Source organism: Plutella xylostella, chromosome 23, assembly GCF_932276165.1.
Source record: "Plutella xylostella chromosome 23, ilPluXylo3.1, whole genome shotgun sequence".
Lineage (NCBI taxonomy): Eukaryota > Metazoa > Arthropoda > Insecta > Lepidoptera > Plutellidae > Plutella > Plutella xylostella.
Genome location: NC_064003.1, coordinates 4825561 through 4846821, shown reverse-complemented (window position 1 = coordinate 4846821; position 21261 = coordinate 4825561). Strand labels below are relative to the sequence as shown.

The 21261-nt window shown below is 39.1% G+C and overlaps 2 protein-coding genes across 4 annotated transcripts; both read right to left on the bottom strand.

Moving 5' to 3' along the window:
• Window positions 1-219: 219 nt before the first annotated feature.
• LOC125490374 (keratin, type II cytoskeletal 2 epidermal-like) lies at window positions 220-2431 on the bottom strand. The gene is made up of 2 exons (XM_048629382.1): window positions 1398-2431; window positions 220-1029 (listed from the first exon to the last, which is right to left on the bottom strand). The coding sequence occupies exon 1, from the start codon at window positions 2429-2431 to the stop codon at window positions 1412-1414; it is 1020 nt and encodes a 339-aa protein (XP_048485339.1). The 3' UTR covers window positions 220-1029; window positions 1398-1411.
• Window positions 2432-4030: 1599 nt separating this feature from the next.
• On the bottom strand, window positions 4031-21180 carry LOC105395658. Of its 3 annotated transcripts, XM_048629384.1 has the most exons (8): window positions 21023-21180; window positions 19325-19729; window positions 10850-11091; window positions 9411-9499; window positions 7636-7683; window positions 7102-7262; window positions 5755-5897; window positions 4031-4459 (listed from the first exon to the last, which is right to left on the bottom strand). In XM_048629384.1, exons 2-8 carry the CDS (start codon window positions 19393-19395, stop codon window positions 4284-4286), a joined length of 930 nt encoding a protein of 309 aa, XP_048485341.1. In that variant the 5' UTR covers window positions 19396-19729; window positions 21023-21180; the 3' UTR covers window positions 4031-4283. The 3 variants fall into 3 exon arrangements, with proteins under 3 accessions (XP_048485341.1, XP_048485340.1, XP_048485343.1); XM_048629383.1 differs by lacking the exon at window positions 7102-7262 and having other exon boundaries at window positions 7475-7683; XM_048629386.1 differs by lacking the exons at window positions 7102-7262; window positions 19325-19729; window positions 21023-21180 and adding an exon at window positions 11472-11691 and having other exon boundaries at window positions 7475-7683.
• Window positions 21181-21261: the final 81 nt, after the last annotated feature.

Sequence of the window (21261 nt, the reverse complement as noted above, 5' to 3'; positions counted from 1 at the left end):
CCCGCGCCCCGCTGCGACAGCACCGCCCCCACCCCCTTGGCGCTCGCGTCGCACGTCACTATCAGCTCAGCTGATGGGTCGTAATGTGCTAGTACCGACGAACTAACCAATAAATTTTTCACTTCTTTAAACGCCCGCTCACATTCCGAGCCCCACCGCCACTCACGGCCTTTTTTTAATAAATCATATAACGGTACTAAAGTAGCACTTATGTTCCTGACGAATTTTGCATAAAAGTTTACTAGACCTAGAAACGATCGTAATTCGGAAACGTTTTCCGGCCGGGGAATCTTAGTAATAGCTGAAACTTTAGCAGGATCCGTTTTAATGCCGTCTTTTGAAACAATATAACCTAAATACGACACCTCATCGGTTAAGAAAATGCATTTAGACTTTTTAAGTTTTAATCCTTTACTTTGCAACCGCTGGAATACCGCCTCTAATGCTTCTAAATGCTCCGCCTCCGTCCGTCCGCCGATGATGACGTCATCAAGGAAAACTTCTACGTTTGGAATACCGCTTAATAACGTCGACATAATACGCTGGAATATGCCCGAGCTCGATGCTAAGCCGTACACTAGTCTATTGTACGTGAATAAACCTCTATGAGTGTTTATTACTGTGTATTTCTTAGTATCATCGAGTTCTACCTGGTTATAAGCCTGACTCAAGTCAATTTTTGAGAAATATTGCGCCCCATTGAGTCCTACGAGTACCTCATCTATCCTAGGCAACGGATACCTATCAACCAGTAAGACGGGGTTCAAGGTCGCTTTGTAATCAGCACAAATTCTTAACCCACCATCAGCCTTTGTAACGGGTACCAGAGGAGAAGCCCAGTCGGAGCAGTCGGTGGGCTCGATGACGCCGGCGTCCAGCATGGCGTCCAGCTCGCGGTCCACGCGCTCCCGCAGCGCGAAGGGCAGCGGCCGCGCGCGGTGGAACACGGGCCGGGCGCCCTCGCGCACGCGCAGCCGCGCCGCGCCGCCAGTGTACCGACCCAGTCCGCCCGAAAACAACTCCTTATACCTGCCCAACAAAACACATATGTCTTTATTCAAAGGCTGTGAGTCACCGCTAACATTGTTACAATTGAAACTAGGTATCACTACACCTAGTTCTGCCAGCCACTGACGACCTAATAAAGAAGTTGTTGCCCCTTCGATTACGAATAAATCTAAGATAGCTTCCTTATCTTTATACCTAACTAAAGGTTTTATTATACCTAAAGGACGAACTTTAGAGCCATCAATAAACTTGAGACAAATATTATTTTTCTCAATTTTTCTATGTGAAAATAATTCCTCATACAGTTGTTTACTAATGCAGGATATAGCTGTTCCTGTGTCAACTTCCATTTTTACAATTTTGTTGTCTAAACACATAGGTACACTCACCGCTCTGTAATCGTTTAGACACAAGCTGTGTAACGCCTCCTCGAGATCGGCGCCCTCGCCGAGGTGCTCCTCCCAGGAGTCAGGTTCCGCGACGGTCGCTCCGTAGTGCACCCGGCCCGGGGCGCGGCCGCCGCCGCCGCCCGCGGGCACACCCGCCTCAGGTGGCCCGTCTCCCTGCACCGGCTGCACACATAGTCCCGGAAACGACAACTATTCTCCGAATGGTTGCGCGCACCACAAGCACGACATGCCCCTCGGCCGGGCGCTGCTGCCGTCACTGCCTCGTGGCCCCGCGATTGACGCCAACCGTCGGCTCCATTGAACGCCGCTCCACCCGCGCCGCTGCTGCTGTAGCTACCAGCGCCCCGGCTGCTGTGGGGACCGCCACCCGCGCCGCCGCCGCCGCCCCGCTGCGGCCCGCGCGCGCGCCCCTGCTGCGCCAGCTCGAGCGCATGCACCGCGCCCCCGGAGCTGGCCGCCCCGCCGCCGCCGCCGCCGCCACTGGCTCCCGGCGCCTCCACCGCTGCCGCGTTTATCTCCGCCGCTTCCAGTGACGTGGCCAGCTTCACCGCGTTCGTGAACGTCAATGTGTCGTCCTCGGCGAACAGGCGCTGACGAATGACGTCGCTCCTCAGCCCGCACACGAGCTGATCCCGGAGGTTGTCGTTCAGCTTATCTCCAAAGTTGCAAAGACGTGCCGCCTTTTTGAGTGCGGCCACGTAACCCGAAACGTTTTCTTCTGCGCTTTGCCGCCTCTGTCTGAACCTGAACCGTTCCGCCCACACCGACGGGGAAGGCTGCAGATGGTCACGTAGTAGGTCACACGCGGCCTCATAGGTTATGTCCGACGGCTTACTAGGACACGCCAAGTTCACCAGTAACTCGTAGGCCTCATCACCCATACTCGCAATTAATATAGGTAGTTTTAGGTCGGCACTTATTTTATTCACTTTATAGTACATTTCGAGTCTATCTACGTATGACGACCACGTACCGCCGCGCACTTGGAACTCCGCTAATTTGCCGACCGACATTGTTTTCGACGCGAATTTTTTTCGTTACACGCGCACAAATGTCCCGGCACCGATTTTTCTTCGTCGCCACTGTGAAGTCCCTATCCTGGGGGATATCTTCCAAATAAAACCAGGGAGCTGATGTTCACCGAGTGCACTTTATTCTCAGAATGAATGACACATATGCTACCCTCAATCAATATTCGTAACTCACTAAGCATACCCTACACTATCAGTGTTCTTTAAGTCATGTGACTCCTCGAAGGAGTAGAGGGAATGAAGAAGGATTAGGCAAACAAATAAAACGATAATATTAGCACAAAGATATTTATTAATAAAACCTGTGCTATAGCACTGTTATTTGTAATTATTAATTTAACTAGAAATAACAACACTGAATTATTTTAATTTCACAATTTTATCATTTCTGCTCAAATAAGTTTACTTTAAGAATTTAATTAATACTTGCAACTGCAACATAACCAAGGTTTTGTGCTATGTCCACCTACACACACACACACACATACAATGCAAACACACAAAAATATAACATGCAAAAGGTTTTTTCTTATACAAACATTTAACCACAATGTAGACGTCACGAGAAATAAACAATGTGTCAGTGAATGCTGATAAGTAGAATTCATATTTTGTGTATAGGTACCTAAACAAAAAAAAACAAAAAAGTATATAAAATTGATGATTAGAATAAAAAAATCATGAGTACTTAATTAAAGCTAATATTAAAATCATTCAAACACCAGAGACCTTATAATTAATGGAATATTCATCAGATTCAAAGCATTGCTTAGTGTCCTCTAAAAATTACACTTTTGACCAACACATTTACCTACATAAATACTACTCTGTGAAATTAATTTCAAATAAATGTCAATGATAATGTGTATTCTATTCATCACTCATCAATCATCATACTCATCTTACAATTATTGCTTAATTACAGTATTACACGGTTATGTACTTAGGGGCCGTCCATTAATCACGTGAGGCTCAAAGGGGGAGGGAGGGGGTACGGAAAACCTCACGAAACATCACGAGGGGGGAGGGGGGTTCTCGTTAGAAATCACGTGTATTAATTTTTTGTCCAAAAACCGCTAGGTTTTTCTGAACCGAAATTTTGAACGGCGCAAAATTTTTAACTATTTTTAGCATGACCTTGATTGACTCGCCCGCCGTTGCTAAGCAACGACTCCCCGCGCGCCGCGAAAGACCGCCCTGAGTCGTTGCAATTTTCGTTATATTTTTTCTAGTCAAAAATAGCCTTTACATAGACTTCCAAAAAATACACGTGATCCATGGGGGGGGAGGCGGGGTTAGTCCCAAACCTCACCAAATATCACCAGGGGGGAGGGGGGGGTCAAAAAATGAGAAAAACGACCTCACGTGATTAATGGACGGCCCCTTAATTGTAAAAGCAAGAAAGTCTAAACAATGCAGTACTCAATGCTAAGTTACAACTGTATAGAAGTTACCTTAACTACAACAAGAAGTAATGAGTGTCTGAATAAAATACGCATCAAAGTGTAACTAAAAGTTTTCCGACACTAAGTTACTATCCCTGTAATTAAAATACTAAATGAAAAATTCCAACGGTCTGTGAAAAGTTTAAGAGAGGTGAAGATTGGCTTTCTTATGCTGAGATTCGGTAAGTTATACCCACATAATTCGATTTCGTGTTTTTTAATGGGTTTCATTATAATTAACCGTGTCATTCTTAGCCTTCATGGTGCAGCTGTTCGTAAGCCCAGCAATTAACTTCTCACGAATAACAGCATAAGAAAGTGAGTATTCTAGAATCCACAAAACTACATCCCGAAGGTTCTCGATACCATAATTAAAACTATAATCAGGATTACATAGAAGTGGGCGACCAAAAGTTCATTTCTCGCAGTTCGGACGGCTTGGGTCTGTAGCCTGGTTTCGGTTTGTTGGTGGATGGAGGCTTTGCTGACGGGTCTTCGAGGATCCTGGGCTCTCTGCCGCGGGGTGATGGACCGAGGTTCTCCACTGACTCGGCTAAGGAGGCACCTGGAAAGAAAATAGAAAATATACTTAGTTATTTTTATGTGTATACTGAAGCATCTGGGTTAAAACGATTGATATGGGGCACACATATTTTATGTCAAGCAAAACCCTCATATTTCTAAAAACAGCAGTTCATCAGGGATACCGGGATATTACGGTTTGAGCACAGCCTCTCAGAATATATTGATCAACTACAATTAGAATTTATAAACACCTTGGTAACTGAATAGCAAGATGCTATGGCAGTACTCTATTAAGGCGACTACACATATTGTTTGCCGCACTAAAGGGTATCCGTCAAGCAAATTTCTGCGGCTCAAACCATATGCCTGGCGATACGTGCAGAAGGGCTAGCACAGGCGCAATACGACAAAAGTTTTGTATCGCGCTAACTGACATCAAGCGGCCTCGAGAACGAGCGCGATGAGAACTTTTGTCACGTCTTGACATGCGCGTCATGCGCCCCACGCTAGGCTAGCAGTACTGCGACTTAAATCGATACGAATTCGATAGTAAGTCATTGGAATTTGTATGCGTTTCATTAGTTTCTCAGGTTACCGACAGAGGCGCTGATCAAGATGTCATACTATTCTCTATTCTATTCTATTCTCTGTGGGGGTGTAAGTACCTGCACCTGGCTCTCTCGAGTGGAACCTTTGTGCATATCCCCAAGGTCTAAAATGCCTTCCTAAGCTTGGACCATTTCCCACCACGCTGGTCCACTGCGGGTTGGTGGGTTCACATATCTAGATGTGCTAAATCTAGATATGCAGGTTTCCTCACGATGTTTTCCTTCACCGTAAGAGCGATGGTATACATTGTACTTAAGTTAAAAGAACTCATTGGTACATGTCAGCGCCGGGACTCGAACCCGCATCTCTTGCGTGAGAAGCGGGCGCTTACCCGACTAAGCTACCACCGCTCACAAGTGTGATCAAGATGTCATACAAATTGCTATCGAATTACACTAGCGAACTTGTGATAGGCCTACAGTTCAGCTAAAGTTTTAGTACGGGTTTTGAAATTTTTGTAAACTAAAAATGTTTAGGTTTCCTTTTGTCATCTGAATACAATATCAGTCAAAAGTTTAATGATAGTTTGCGCTAGAGGCGCCACTTTGTATGCGAGAAAACATAAACTTTTATCGTTTTCGATAAATTATCCAACCTGTACTTGACATACTGTATAGGTAAAAACTGTGTATTAAATTACCTTCTATTCTTTTCTATTACTATAACTTCCCCCTTGCTCCTCCATTTCATGGTAATAGAATAGAATAGAATAGAATAGAAAATTACCTTGCAGCCTCGCCTCGATGGCGTCTTCCTCAGCCAGGGTAGAGCTGGAGGCGGCGAGGTCCTTCTTGTACCCGAGCAGCGCGAGTGTGAGCCAGGAGCGCCCGCCCGCGTCCTCTACTTGCTCGAACGGGGATGTGAAGTATCTGGGGAAGGAGGGAGGGAATTGATATTATTATGAAGTGAATTCTGGTTAATAATATATTTTTAGAGGATAGTTAGTGTACCGTTTGTTTGGAAGACGGATGTCTCTAACGAATAAATTCTAAAAAGACCATAAATTTCAAAAAATACTACAATAGGTGCCTTGAATGTTGTGACTTATTAAAACCCCTAACTCAAAACTCGTGTGAAAAGAAGAAAAAAAATATTTACCTGTACATTTCTTGCCTATGTAACATGAAAATGTTAACTATTAATAATTTCAACACACGTCTACGTGTCTACAACTCAACGATATAAATGTAGATGTACACATACAACGCTATATTATACAAGAGGCTTTAAATTACTAATCTACATTGCAAAACATCCTTGACGTAGGCACTGTAATACCCAAATGACATCTACAATTAGTATTAAAACTATTAAAAACCCACGTATACCTACTCATATAACCTAATAACAATTAATGATATAACTAATTACATTTTATTCCACTATTTAATAAAAACAACACACACGTGGGTAAGCTATTACTTACAATGGTAACCGGATTTGGATGATACTAAATGAATATCGATTAGATCATTTAATATCAAAAAGACTCTATTGATCGTATTGTACATAAAGATCTATTGTTTTACAGTGCAATAGAATGTTATAATGTATACCTAGATGCTCTGATCATATCTAAGTTTGCAGGTATATAAAATTGTGCGAGTATGTATGACCTATCACAAGCGTTATCTTCAATCTTAAGTCAAGTCTGCATATTTTGACGCCATAGCGTAATGTAAATGAATTCAACACAATATTATTATTTAACAATTGCTTTAATTTTGACTCCTACATGTAGTAAAATGGCGTTTTACGCGAATTTTATAAAGTCGCTGAACAAAAGTCACCCATGAACCGCTGAGTTACCACTTTTCTGCTTACCATATTTATATGTATTGTATAATATACCTACTATAAAACACGACTATATAAGCCGATACGGGAGCGGCAGACATTAATTAAATCGTCTGTCATAGACGTACAAGGCCCATGATGATACTAAAAAGATCAGGCTTTGGAAATATGGATCTCACATTGTTTTGAACTTTAACCTATTGAGTAAAGTGCGAACGCCAATGAAAAATTAAAATATCCAGGCCTGGTTAAGGGATAAAGATGAACTCCACCAACCTGTTAACATTCTTCTTCCTCCTACTGTTAGGACTACCAGGCGGCGAGTGTTTGGGCGTGACGGGCAGGCTCTTGCTGCCGCGGCGCGCGCGGTGGTAGCTCTGCGCCGCCTCCAGGTCCAGGTCTGATGCGTCGTCGGAGGGAGAGGCCACGGTGAAGCCGCGGGAGAATAATATACAGAACTAGCTGTTCCCGCGAGCTTCGCATCGAATGCCGCGATAAAAAGTAGCCTAACTATGTGTTAATCCAGGGTGTCAGCTAACTCCATACCGAATTTAATTGCAATCGGTTCAGCCGCTTTGACGTGAAGAAGTAACAACATACACGTCACACTTTCGCCTTTATAAAAGTATTAGGATTAAACCCCACACACCTGTTAACATTCTTCTTCCTCCTACTGTTAGGGCTGCCAGGCGGCGAGTGTTTGGGCGTGACCGGGAGACTCTTGCTGCCGCGGCGCGCGCGGTGGTAGCTCTGCGCCGCCTCTAGGTCCAAGTCTGTCGCGTCGTCGGAGGGAGACGCCACGGTGAAGCCACGGGAGGAGGCGGTGCGGCCGGATGAGGATATCATCTGGTGGGCCACCTGCGGAAGAGGTTAATAACTAGTTTAGTAATTATTTTTAAACTCTATCTTCTTTTCAAAGTTTGTCAGTGGTTGTCTGGTAGAAATGGCTATAAGCATTAAGCAAGAAGGCCGCCTTTTGTTACTGTTTCTCATGAATGTATACTTTTTTTGTAATTCTTAAAAGAGTAGGTTTTTTATTGTATTGTATAAATAGAGATAAATTAAATAATAGGTACATTTATTAAGTATTTGATAGTGATATGTTATGTTATGTACAATTGCGAGCTGATGATATTTGAGTACAAAATGCTAGCCATTGTTTACACTCAAGATCCAAAAGCTAAATTCGGCTCTACACTAATAACTCATTAAATGACTATAATTCAAATAATAACCGTAATAGACCAACTTTTTTGTACATTTTGTGGTCTGGCATACTTTTTAAAAACAATAAACAAAGCGAATCTAATTAATATGCACACACGGCGGGCGAATGTCTGTTTACACGGCTATCTCGGAAATATCACTTCATTATAATGACGGGTCAAGTCTGTGATCTCAGTTACAACACATCGGAACTAAAAAGACCTATGTGCCCTCGCAATAAGGTCTAGTTTCATTGGCATTGTTAGTTGGATGAGGCAATAGTGAGAAGCACACCTTCGGATAGGATTACTGGAAATTCTCCGTAGCGGAATGTTTTGCGGATATGTTTATTGCTAGTCAGGGTGCGATCACGAGACGAGTGCGAGGTGGCAAAGCTATATGTATAGGTCAAGTAAATACAAAATACCTATTATTCGTCTAAATACCTTATACTCTTATACCATGTAAGTCCCTTTCAACGTGGTTAAAACATAATTCTGCGTCTAAATTGATAAATTATTGACTACTTTTTAGTGAGTTCTAGAATATGAGAAACTTTTCACTGGTAGTCCATTTAAATACGGCAAAGTTTCGAAACGAGAATTTACCTATTGAAGTTAATCTTTTTTTCCATACCACATCACTTTGCCCGCCTATTCTGTGGCCACAGTCTTTCACTCACATGTTACAACACGCTTACGTGACTCCCCATGTTTTATCTCGTGATTTTCATATCAATTGCTTATATTTATTAGGTTCAATTGAATAAAGATAGTGTTTACATGCATAGTGATTGCAAATGGTTTGATTATAATATTGGCTAATCTAATAAACAATCGTGATATGCAAACATTAATGCACTTGTGTATTGACTCAGGTTTAACGATAACGGTAACAATAGTATCTTGAATAGGATATTAACTGATATAGATTTACAGAATAATTATCTTTAAGTAGTACCTACTTGGTAACGCTCAGATGCCGTAACAAAATGGATACAAAATCATAATCATCAGCACGCCCCATTCTTCCACCATTGGATGTTTTGAACCCTATATCTAGCAGGGTCATTTCATAATTATGATCAGCCAATAATCGTGAAGACTTGACTCGAAAAAAACAGCAGCTATTCATATTGCTCTACTCTGCCAGACACCACGACGCGTCAAATATAAACCATAGCTTATTTACTTCTATATGATACAAACTCACAACAAACAGTACAACTGCAAATAAAGCGTGGAGTTGGAGCTTGCTATATCTCTCGTATACTTAGTTCAATGCAAGAATATTGATCACAGCCTAATGTAAAAAAGATTAAATGCACAAGTGACAGATCTCGTATGTCCATCCACACACACACACTGCAGGCGCCTCACCTTGACCACGGAGTTGCCGCACGCGGCGCCCTCGCCCTTGAAGCCGTCGTCGGTGCCCTTCGGCTTGAGCGGCTTCACCGGCGCCGCCGCTGGAATGAGGCAACGTTGAAATGTTAGTTGTATTGTGATATCACTATACATAAAGGGCCGATCAATTAGTCGAAAAATTGACCGCTATTAGAGATCACAACGCGCGGTTTCGACAGCGAGTTCGACGGAAAACTTTTGTGCCTCTTGACGTGAGCGCACCGTGGGGTTTGCAGCCATTATCATTTAATCACTAACGTTTCATAATACCTAATGTAGATGGTGGGATGAGGAAGATTCGTGTATGGGGGTTGTGGTGTTCTTAGACGAGGTATATGGCCAGAAGTGAAACTTTTTAAAGGCTAACCGATATGAAAATCTATCAATTTATGGATATAATTGTCTGTATTTCTCATACTAGGTAGGCAGGTTTCAGTTCAGATAAGATTAATAATAATTACGTTGTTAATTATACTGTTATTGTAATATAATGTAAGTAATAATAAAATGCAAGTGCGTTAGAATTTATGTATGTCAGCGCCCCCCGCAGATTATTGATAAAAATAATGTTCATGTTATGTTGTTGTTATGATAATCTGCGTAACTTGATAATAATATTTACAGTTATAAACATACAATGTTGATAGCACAACAAATAGTTCGCTGTTTATATGCCAATAGTTCTTGAAGGGATAATAGGTGAGAACAATGTTCTTATAGATTGCCTTGAGTTTGAATGTGTCCGTATGACAATGTGAATGACGAAAAGTGCTAATTACCAGTAACGTTAGTGTCGTATGAGAAACCAATAACAATCCAAAATAGCAGCTTAAGAAATATTGTTTTCAAAAACATTGTTTTTTAAGTGACGACCGAATGGCGTAGTGGTTAGTGACCCTGACTACTGAGCCGAAGGTCCCGGGTTCGATTCCCGGCTGGGGCAGATATTTGTTTAAACACAGGTATTAGTTCTCGGGTCTTGGATGTGCCCGTAAAATGGCAATAGGCCCGCACCCTATTACATTGGGACTAACATAACACTCTGGCGAAAAGTGGGTGCAGCAATGCACCTCTGCCTACCCCGCAAGGGCAAGGCGTGAGTGTGTGTGTTTTTTAAGTAAGTAGGTATGTACTTGGCTTTTAGGCGTGACTGACACGATAATCGGAGTGACTTGAATTTTTTATATTCGCTTTATCTAGTTGGCCGTATTCAGGAATGCTGAGAGCAGAGTATTGTAACGCCCCTTGGAAGACACCTATACCTCATTATCGTTAGGTATCAGAGGAATGTGTACTGTGTAGTACATGCCATAAACAGCGACGCGAGACGCTCTACGGCTATCTATCTATCGGCTGGTCGATTCTCTAGGAGTATTTTCTTTAGGCACACTATAAATAAGACCACAACATACCTGATCCCCCGTCAGCTGCGATGCCATGCAGCACCTCCTGGCACGGCTTGGTGTGTCGGGACCAGTCCTTGCGGCCGGGGTCCGCCGCCGCCGCCGCCGCCGCGTCCGACGAGCCCTCTCGGAAGTTCTTCAAGTCCTGCTGTAGTGTGGACTTGCCGAAGATCTCGTCAGACTTGGGGTATTTGATGAAGAAGAATGAGTCCTCGGGGGAGGGCGGGGAGGTGGCGAATAGCTCGTACTCTCTGGAACAAGGAGAATGACATGGTAAGTTGTTGTCAATAGTGGGTAAGTAGTTAACGATTTTGATGGTAGGCGAGAAAACAAGCAGAAAGGTATAGAGGTGCCTCTTAGCAAATCAACTTCGACCCTCGACATCTTGTAAGGGGTGGGTTATTGCCATCTTCCAAGAACAGTTTTACACAGCCTGGATACTTCAATATTTTACGTGCAATAAAGAATATGATTGTGTAACGAGTCTACGTCACATCGCGACGGTACACATTTACACAAGTTAAGATTTTAGACACGTGATTATCCAAGCAAACGCTCTATGATTGCAACGACCAATCAAATTGCAGAGTTGTTATCAACAAAATCTACATAACAATGGCTGAATACTCACAGGAAACACACATTGAATTGTGCTAGCATTTTCATTCTGCGCTGCATTGTAAGGCAAAGGGAGTTTTGCGCTATTTCAAAATTCAACTATAAATAGCTGGTATCCACACTGATAACTGATAACCAATAAGGTGATAAGCTAATAACAAACGACAAGAATAAATTAAAAAGAAATTGTAATTGACAATAGATCTCAGTAAGCGACCACGATGTACTGGCATGTCCCGGCAAAGCCTAGCGCTTTTATTCCACATTATTATGGCAACAAGTCTTAAAGTTTATCTTATCTAGAAAACACGACCAATATAAACGCAAATTGCTTTGAAAAACATAGTGAAATACGTCATACGTAGCGAGGCCCGACCAATGGGTGACTCGCGCTCTGTCACTCCCCCGAAACAGCGTGACAAAACATTCCCGACGGCTCCGAGAGGTCAAAATACTTGGAAATTGACGTCATAGGAGCTATCAATGCTTTAAAATATGACTGCCTCAAATATGCCTTTTCAAAGTATTGCTGTTAATAAACTTGTTAATTAACTTTGTATAGATAGCTGGGATTTGCATCATACAGATTTCCTTAAGAATTATGGCCTAACTTACCCTAACTTAGCACCGCACCGGCGAAAGACCGAAACAAAGTAAGGAAGTACCTACAGAACAGAATGGTCTACTAGATGAGCAAAACGAGATTTAGAAGTATTAGTCACGACCAGGGTTTTTTAGGGTTTTGGACTAGGCCTAAACCCTTCCTTCATTGGAAGGAGACCCGTGCCCCAGCAGTGGGTACGTAATGGGTCGTGATGATGATGATGAGTCACGACCGACAGCAAACCGGAAGATTATTCAACGATGAGGATGGCCACTATCATCTTCTGTAATATACTCGTAGGTAACAAAACGGATACAACAAAACTTTCAAATGTACACGGTAACACTTTCACCTAGCTATTGCACAAGCAAATTAATAAATTATAAACATGCATACATAATTCGTAAAAATCGACAAGTTTATGATTATAAGGATGTAAAAAAAGTAAAGCCTCGGTATCTTCTAAATCTCATCTTTTTCCTTGCCTTATCCTTATTTAGGGTCGGCTTTGTTCGTCATGTCACGCCATTTTACCCTATCCTCATTCACTCCACACTCTCTCATATTTTCTTTCACGCAATCAGGCCACGTCTTTCTTGGTCTTCCTCTCTTGCTCCTTCGGGTCTCATTTCCAACACTTTCTTTGTAACATACTCATCTACTCTTCTCATGACATGCCCAAAACCTTCTAAATGTACGAATTTATTTTAATTAAAAGCTACATCACTCTCTTTATCAAGTCCAACATCCAACTAACTATTAACGAAAATAAAATCTAATTTGATATGTCATCTGTTTTGGATGCGTGGCTAACTTGTACACCTACATACACTCAAATACAAAACTGACCTCCTGTAGGTAATACCCAATATCATAACAAGAACAGTAGCAAAACAGATGACGAAATGGAAATCTCATATTTACCCATGGATTAGAAGAGATTATTATGGACAACACGACCTAAGAAATACAAACAGTGGATGAAAACAGCCCAGATTAGCACAATCCGGACAAATATAAATATTGCAGTACTACTCGTACTAGGTAAGTAGGTATAATATGGGTATATTGGGTATGAGGAAAAGGGGACAATAAATATAATACAGATCTACTTTTGGGAAGGTTTTCGTATCTAGAAAGTAAAATGAAATTAAAGTGTTGCACCCGAACCAATAAGCCCAGCGTGTTGATGCTGAAGCTGAATACAATACAGTTTTCCGGCGATCCAATGGTATGTTACGTTAATTAACTACTCGTGTTAACTGGTTTCAATGTTATAAGTTATATTTAAACGGCACTTAGATTTCGAAGTCCGTTCCGTCTCAGAAGCCTTACTCTTTCTCGACGAAATACGAAGTTTCGAAGCTCCGAAAATTCGTATTTCTTAAATCTAGAGTAATCCTGCTCCTTCCATTTAATGAGTGTTAAACATGGAGACAAAAGAACACTCTCCAAACCTGAACAACGCCTACCTGGCGGTACAGGATGTTCAAAACGTACGCATAATTATAATGTCACTGGTTCTCTTGACATTTTACCCAGATTCACATGCAAATAAAACAAAAAGGTAAGTACTACTTCGCAACACAGGCCACATGATATTAGTCTTTATCGGAAAGGATTCAGAATGGATTACATACGTCACTATAATCACTCAGTCTCAATATGGCAACAATGTTTGTGAACTAAGTGAAATGCTTTATGATTTTCGAAGTGCCCAATAAATTACGTACCGTATACCAAAGAAAAACTATTTAATTGAAATCTAGTTTACTGGGATACCTAGGTGGGTACCAAGAGAGAGTTAAAGTTAATATTATCAACACTTAGCGGTATACCTTGATACAGCACTGCAGAGGAAGTAGGAAATGGTAATTCCCACTCGACTAATATAAGTACAGTAAGACACATGCAAATGAGACAGTCAGTCCAATGAAACTCCTACCACGCGTGAATAAAGTGTCAACATGATTTCCCAAACAATGTTATTTAAAAACCACCAATATTTTTTTTACTAGGCATTATTATAAATACTACCAATTTTATACCTCAACTGTACCAATTAATACATATAACAACAGCCCTTTATCTAATACTATACGCTGTATCCGTGCTAGTAAATTAATAGTTGACTGCATTCTGTTTGATCAAAATGACCTCGTGTATTGCGCACTGCCGCGCAGGCGTGTGTTGCAACCGCTTATAGCTAGACAACCCACTAGTTAAAAAAAACCGTAAGCCTATGAAAATAAAGACGATAATGCAGTGAGAGTTAGCCGTAGGTCATCTGAGAGCTAACACTCACTTTGTTGGTCTTGAATAAAGTTCTAACGTCATAAGATTTGGTGGTTTATAAATGGCATTTAGAAAAACCGGATTATTCCAGTTTTTAAGTACCATTACCATTTTTTCTGGTACCTATTTTAATGAGGTTAATCAAAATCTAATCAGGTAAATGGCATGTTTGAAAATATTGAAACCGTAATAGCACAATTTAATAGGTCATCGTTAACGCACGCGGTTTCACACCTAGAAATTATACTGTTGGATAAATCAAGCAAAACAAATTGGATACGCACTCTACACACGCATTTCCTAACTCATAGATCGTATCTTCAACAATAAAAATAATAAAGGATATGAAGATATTTTCAGATGAACAAGTTATTTTTTGTCTTCTTTCATATTCTGTTAATAACCCTCAGGTTATAGAACTCATCCTATGTCGGCCCTGTGGTCGCCAAAGTTTATGACATACAGAATGTTTTCACGTGGTTTTCACCGAGTATTCCTTGGGAAATTCCGTAATGTTTTCCTATACTGGCAATAATCCAAGAAAGCTTCAGTGTTTCACAGTTAAGATGAATGAGCTTCAGCACAGCTATTTTTACATTTTTAGTGACGATTTACGAAAATAACTGCATGCGCAATTCGAAAGTATTGTTATCTTTCCGTTTAAAACAAAACAAAATGCTTATTTGTTTAATAATAGATTACTTATAGGATTATATTATACCATGGCCTTGATTCAAAAAGTATAAACAGATCATTTAATGAACGGAAAATTTGCAATAAACACAATTTTGCGTACACATTTACAAGTAGATACCTACCTAATTAGATAAGAATAATTTATCCTATTTTAAAAACATTATTGAATATTACTATACCTATAAATCCTATAATATCCCGAAACCGAAAGTAATCATTTAATTAATATTGTAACAAACAGGGGTAAAAATTAATATATGCTCCGTTTAAGTGGTGGCACTGGCTTCTTTGCCCTAGACTCTAAGTACCTACATACATGACTACTACAGTAGTACTCATGAGTACTACTGGTCCAGTGGTTGGCCATGGTACTTCGATGGAATGGGAGCGACCGACATGGAAGTCAGTAAAGTATCAGTCCACTGATTCACATGTAAACCATTACTGTTTCCTCATTGAAGATATTTTGTATAGTAATTTAGAATAACGTTCCAGTCCATACTTTTTCTCATAATATATGAAACTGAAATATAAATCGGGAGCGGTATATAAACTCGGAATCACACCTACTTAAACCTACATTTCAATATTTATCACAAAATATAGATAAAAAGTGACCTGAGAATACATAAAGGTCATTATCATAAAATGATTGCCCCCAAGGAGGTCTGTATAAGATTTACTTCTTTGGTAAGTGAAACTATACATAAGCACAGATAACAGATATATTACAGAACCATAAAATATCGGTAATAAACATTTTACATAAGACAAGGCTTTTAAAAATTAATCTAGTAAGGACTGAGATTATTTGTCACAGATAATTATACAGTATGGTATGCAAATCTTTCCTTCGTATAATATATAATTTCAGACCAAAAACTAATTATTTACGGGTTTTTTTTTCAGTGGATGCAGTCATTATCGCATGGCCACAGCAACAAGCGACGTTGACCACTCCGCTCCGGTAATCATTCTCTTCAAGAAATACAGATTTATATTTCATCAGGGTTTTATTATTGTCACAAGGTGCCTGTGGCTTGAAGCAAAACACTCTTATCGCTATCAGTCGGACGTGAGAGTAGCTCAATAATAATTATGTTAAACTTTGTATTAAATTTAATTTTGATAGAAAGGGAACTAATTTGGCCAACACAAAATAATCGAACTATTCAAAATATATATCAGATTTTGAAAAATACCGTGGAAAACCTAATATGCCAACTATTGCCAACCTAACGTAAGATAAAATTGTTGCCAGTCAATAACCGTTGGCAAAAATAAACATTTATGTTATTGTAATGTAATGACAGTTTTACCAAGAACAACGACACTGATCAAGTTTTGCTCAAATACCTATTATTACTAAAATAAGGTTTGCCAAGAAAGACATTAACCGATATGACTGTCATATTGACATTAACGCATATTTTTGTGTCTAAATACCTAATAAGTGTAAACAAAAGACGTAAAAAACGGCTATTCTATCGCACACTTCTTCTGGACATAAGCCTCTTCTAGTTATGGCTATGTGAACCGCTCTCCATCATGATGTGGGCGGTCATTATAGTTTTTGAAAAAAAATGTTTCGGATCTCTTCTCCGCTTACCACGACTCTATCTCATTGTACAATAGCGATTGCATGATAGCTCTCGTTCGTATCAGATCATCCGTCTATACTAATACCGGTGTAGCTGTGAGCCACACTGCCCGATGTGGAAGATTCAATGACTCAATCAATATGTCGCAGGCATTTTGTAAGATCTCGCCGTTTACATACGGCGTCGTCAGTTTACAAACACTCGCTGTTTTGTAATTTGCCGAAGGCATATTGATAACTCGTTCAATCATACTGATTTCGACGTTAATTGCAGTTTTAGGGTGACCATGATAAAACACAGTTTGAACTTTGAACAAATGGAAAAATCTGACTTTATTTCAGGATTTCAAGTAAGACTTTTTACTTTTGTTTTCTAAAGTAGGTATCTAAGCAGGTCCTACATAAGTTTAAATATTTAATAAATAGATACATTTAAATAAAAATGTAGCCATTTATACAGAACAATAAAACTAGGCATTTCCAGATAAAAACAAACACTGGTGCCCAAATGCACTAACTTTAGGAAAACGCTAAACCCTTTACTAAACAATTTATGAAGCTCTAAATTAATATCCTGCATGTGTCCTCCGTACACCGGGATTTATGGATAACGTAGTAGTTTTTAAGTGCGGGATAACCTCAAAAACTTTGTCGTTTGTTTACGGCCTTTTTACTGCTCCTGCACTGTAATAAATGACTTTAAAGTCACTATTATTTGTTGAAAATGCTTCTACACTCATAATATTTGCACTGTTTTGAGTATTTATTTAGTCACAGAACCACTACTTGACACCATTTTTGTTGTTGTGATCAACAGCGCCGCGCGTGGTAAGAACCAGAACTAAATTCTTCAATTTGCCGCGGCATTATGTAAACGGCGTATGGATTGTCAATGAAATGTTGTGGCATACTATAAAATGACACGGCAGTATACATTTTGCCTTCGGCATATTACAAAACAGCGAGCGTTTGTAAACTGACGACGCCGTATGTAAACGGCGAGATCTTACAAAATGCCTGCGACATCTAAGTACCAGAATTATGTATCGGCCAGAAATAAATTACCTCTTCTTTTATTGGAAAGTAGAGTAAGTATAAAAATATTATCATCGACTGGACGCGATAAGATAACGATTTCAACATAATCATCGTTTCTAAATCTGTCATGCAGCAACAAAACTGTGTGAGTTATTGATTAGCTCAACTTCCTAGTCTATCAGTCTGCTCAGAATGACGGAAGAATTATTGTCTAACCGGTTGACTGACAGACTGATGCATAATGGTCCAAAATAACGAAAATTTTATTTATAAATTATATTTATATTATTATTATTATATTTATATTTTTAATTATAAATTATATTTATATTATTATTATTATATTTATAAATATATATAAATATATTATAAATATAATATATATTTATATATATATTTATAAATTATATTTTTTCATTCATTTTTTATGCGTCAGTTAAAACCTGACTGTACTGATGGAACGAACTGATGCCAGAATAACCGTTGAACCTTCGTCTAAGTAACTAAAATTTCATCCAAATTTCCATTGTAGCAAAAAGTACAATCGAAAGTAGGTAATAAGTAAATAACCTTGAGTGCACATTCGCAACAAGTTCAAGTTCTTGGTAAATGTTTGACGCGACACCATTCAGTCTATTTGAACAGGAGGACATTGTGGAATCAATGGATTTGATGATACGCCAAGAGCAATATCGATTATTGTAATGTAATTGCGTTTATATGTACCCGGCAAATAAAGCGATATTTGCATAACATGTGCTGCTCACCTCATGCCAAGACGTGTCTTGAATTCTAATAATAATTGAGAGAATTGTTAAGTTGATATAGCATAGCATATTACTGCTGGAAAAGCTATTAAAAATATTCTTATGTCGACGGCGCGTGAATCCTTTGAGTGTCTATCCCACCTAAGTTGCGGGCTCATAATTATAAGTCTCATTAAAAAAAAGAGTTCTTCTCTGTAGGCGTAAATACGAACACTTAGTAGGCATACAGTACTGTGTACAGTACTGGGATTTACCCAAAAAAACTATATTTTAACTCTTTAAAATTAAGCTATTAAAGACATGGCAGAAATACTTTAACTTGTGTTTTGATATTATCAGTGTTTAGCCATGACCATGACCTAGGTATATTTTTCCAACCATAGTTCTTTGCCTATTTCATTTCTATGTACAGCTGGCCACTCAGATATTGGTCCCCTCTGCAATACAAAAGTGGTATTGGGGACTTTGCCAGATATTTGTGTGGCAGATAGGAAATCCATATGTGGTTGGTTCTCAAACAAGTAACCCACTTGGCACATAATGAGTCACAAAACATCAGAAACTTGCTCTTTCATAAACCTGTTTTAGGAGGAAAAAAATATTTCTCTTATATTGAGACATTTTTCTTTATCCAACTACTTTGATACTATAAGTATAAAACACGGTATAAATAATGTTATTGATTTAATACTAATTGTATGATTACTAATATCAAATACTTTAATTATAAAATATATAAAAGACTATAGGTACAAAGACACAAAGGATTCCTTGAGCTACTACTTTTGACATACTTTTTTCGTACATATTATGCATTACTTAGTTTTATGTAAAAGGATAACTATGTATATTTAAAAGGTACTCACTTGGTTGGTTTTGCCTTCATCCAAGCAGGTAGAGTGAATCCATCCTTAATTTCAGGGTCTGAAGATGCCATTGTGATTGTGATAATAGAAACTTTTCAAAAATAAAACAGTACTGAGAATAAACCAAATTAATTTGGCAAAGAAACAAATATATATAAAACACTAGTAACGTTGAAACTGTGTGGCGGCTTGCCTACAACTGAAGATGATAATAATAATATTACACTTATCTTGAGCAGGAGTGATAAGATTGCCTCAGTTGGCGGAGTTAAAAAGTGACATTGAATTTAATAAAATGTGGGAATTAATTTACAAAAAAAACTTAAACTAGATTTAACTAGTGAGAATGTCTCAAGAGACCCTTTGGGATTCACTAGATTTCAAACAAAGGGGGGAAGATGCCATCTGGAAAGAAAAAAAACAGTATTTACACACATAAAATAATGAAGAATTTAAAATGCTCAGATCCATCCATTCCATTCCTACATCAGATGCATTTGTATCAATGTAACTAACTATGTATCTGTGGACTTGTACTTCAGTCGGTTGTAGAGTCGTGCTTGGCACTTACGTGCAAATAAATATGGTCAAGTAAGAACACGCATTTCATTTCGGGTCACCACTCCTCCTTCTGATAGTTAGGGAAACAACCCTAAAAGCTCATATCAAGCGAATACCATTTTTTTTTCTGTGAAACTTAATATCAGACTATTTATTACAATACAAAAATACATAGTGCTAATAATATTGTAATCCTCATAAGGGGTAGTCTGAGGTGACTTCCAAGTGAGTCTACCTGTTTGTGTACAATCCTTACTAATATTATAAATGCGAAAGTAACTGTGTCTGTCTGTCTGTCTGTTACGCTTTCACGCCAAAACTACTGAACGGATTTGAATGAAATTTGGTATACATATGGTCTAGACCCTGGGAAAGAACATAGGCTACTTTTTATCCCGGAATTCCCACGGGAAAACTTTTTAAGGCGAAGCGAAGCGCGCGGGAACAGCTAGTATACTATAACTATAACAATAAAATAATATATGAGTAACCTTCTCTTCAGGTGGTTAACAGGATAAGGATGGGTCATGTTGGGTATAGATACTACATGCATGAGTTAACTTGTGAACTAGATACAGAGCTCCAGGAGTAGACTTGAGATTTCACTGGATTTATATTACTAATGTGTTAGCCCAAGTATCAAGTGAACTCTTACGGTAGTACCTATGTATCTATTTACGTTACGGTTACGACCACTAGATATCCGTCATAATCCGTCAAAACGAAAAAGAAGTAGGTAGATTTATATAAAATGTGAACTCATGGTTTTTAACTGAAAGCAGCTCGATCATCTTATATCACAATTATATATGTATTACGGTCTTCAGAATACTGTGAGCATGTTTGGCATGAATAGGAAGACCCTATCAATAGAATGTCAGTAGGTTATTCACGAATTAATGTTATGTTAACATAATTTAAAAAAGGGTTTAATGAATTTTTATTATGATCGTCAGTGATACTACTATTGTGAATGAACTAATTACAGTTGTACAGAATACAACTGTAATTTCAGGTCCATTTTCCTAAGCACATTCTACAACAGATGTACCTATTTTACTTAATTCAACGACCATAGAAGTTTTGGCCAAACTTAAGGAAATGAAGCATCTATGTGATCAAATAGTTTATACTTACAATTTGTTCAATAGTAATGTTGCTAAATAACATCTTTATAAACTTAAATAGCACAAGCAAAAAATATTAACGAACAACCAAAACACCACGTTGATTGACCGAAATAAGGTGAATGAATAAAATTGAAACGTCAAATCTCAAGTAAAAGAATGAATGAAAGGAATATACCCCTGAAGTTAGCAACGAGTGAATTATTGACTTCCGGTTCGATATTTACAATCTGTGGAGAAATAATCGAT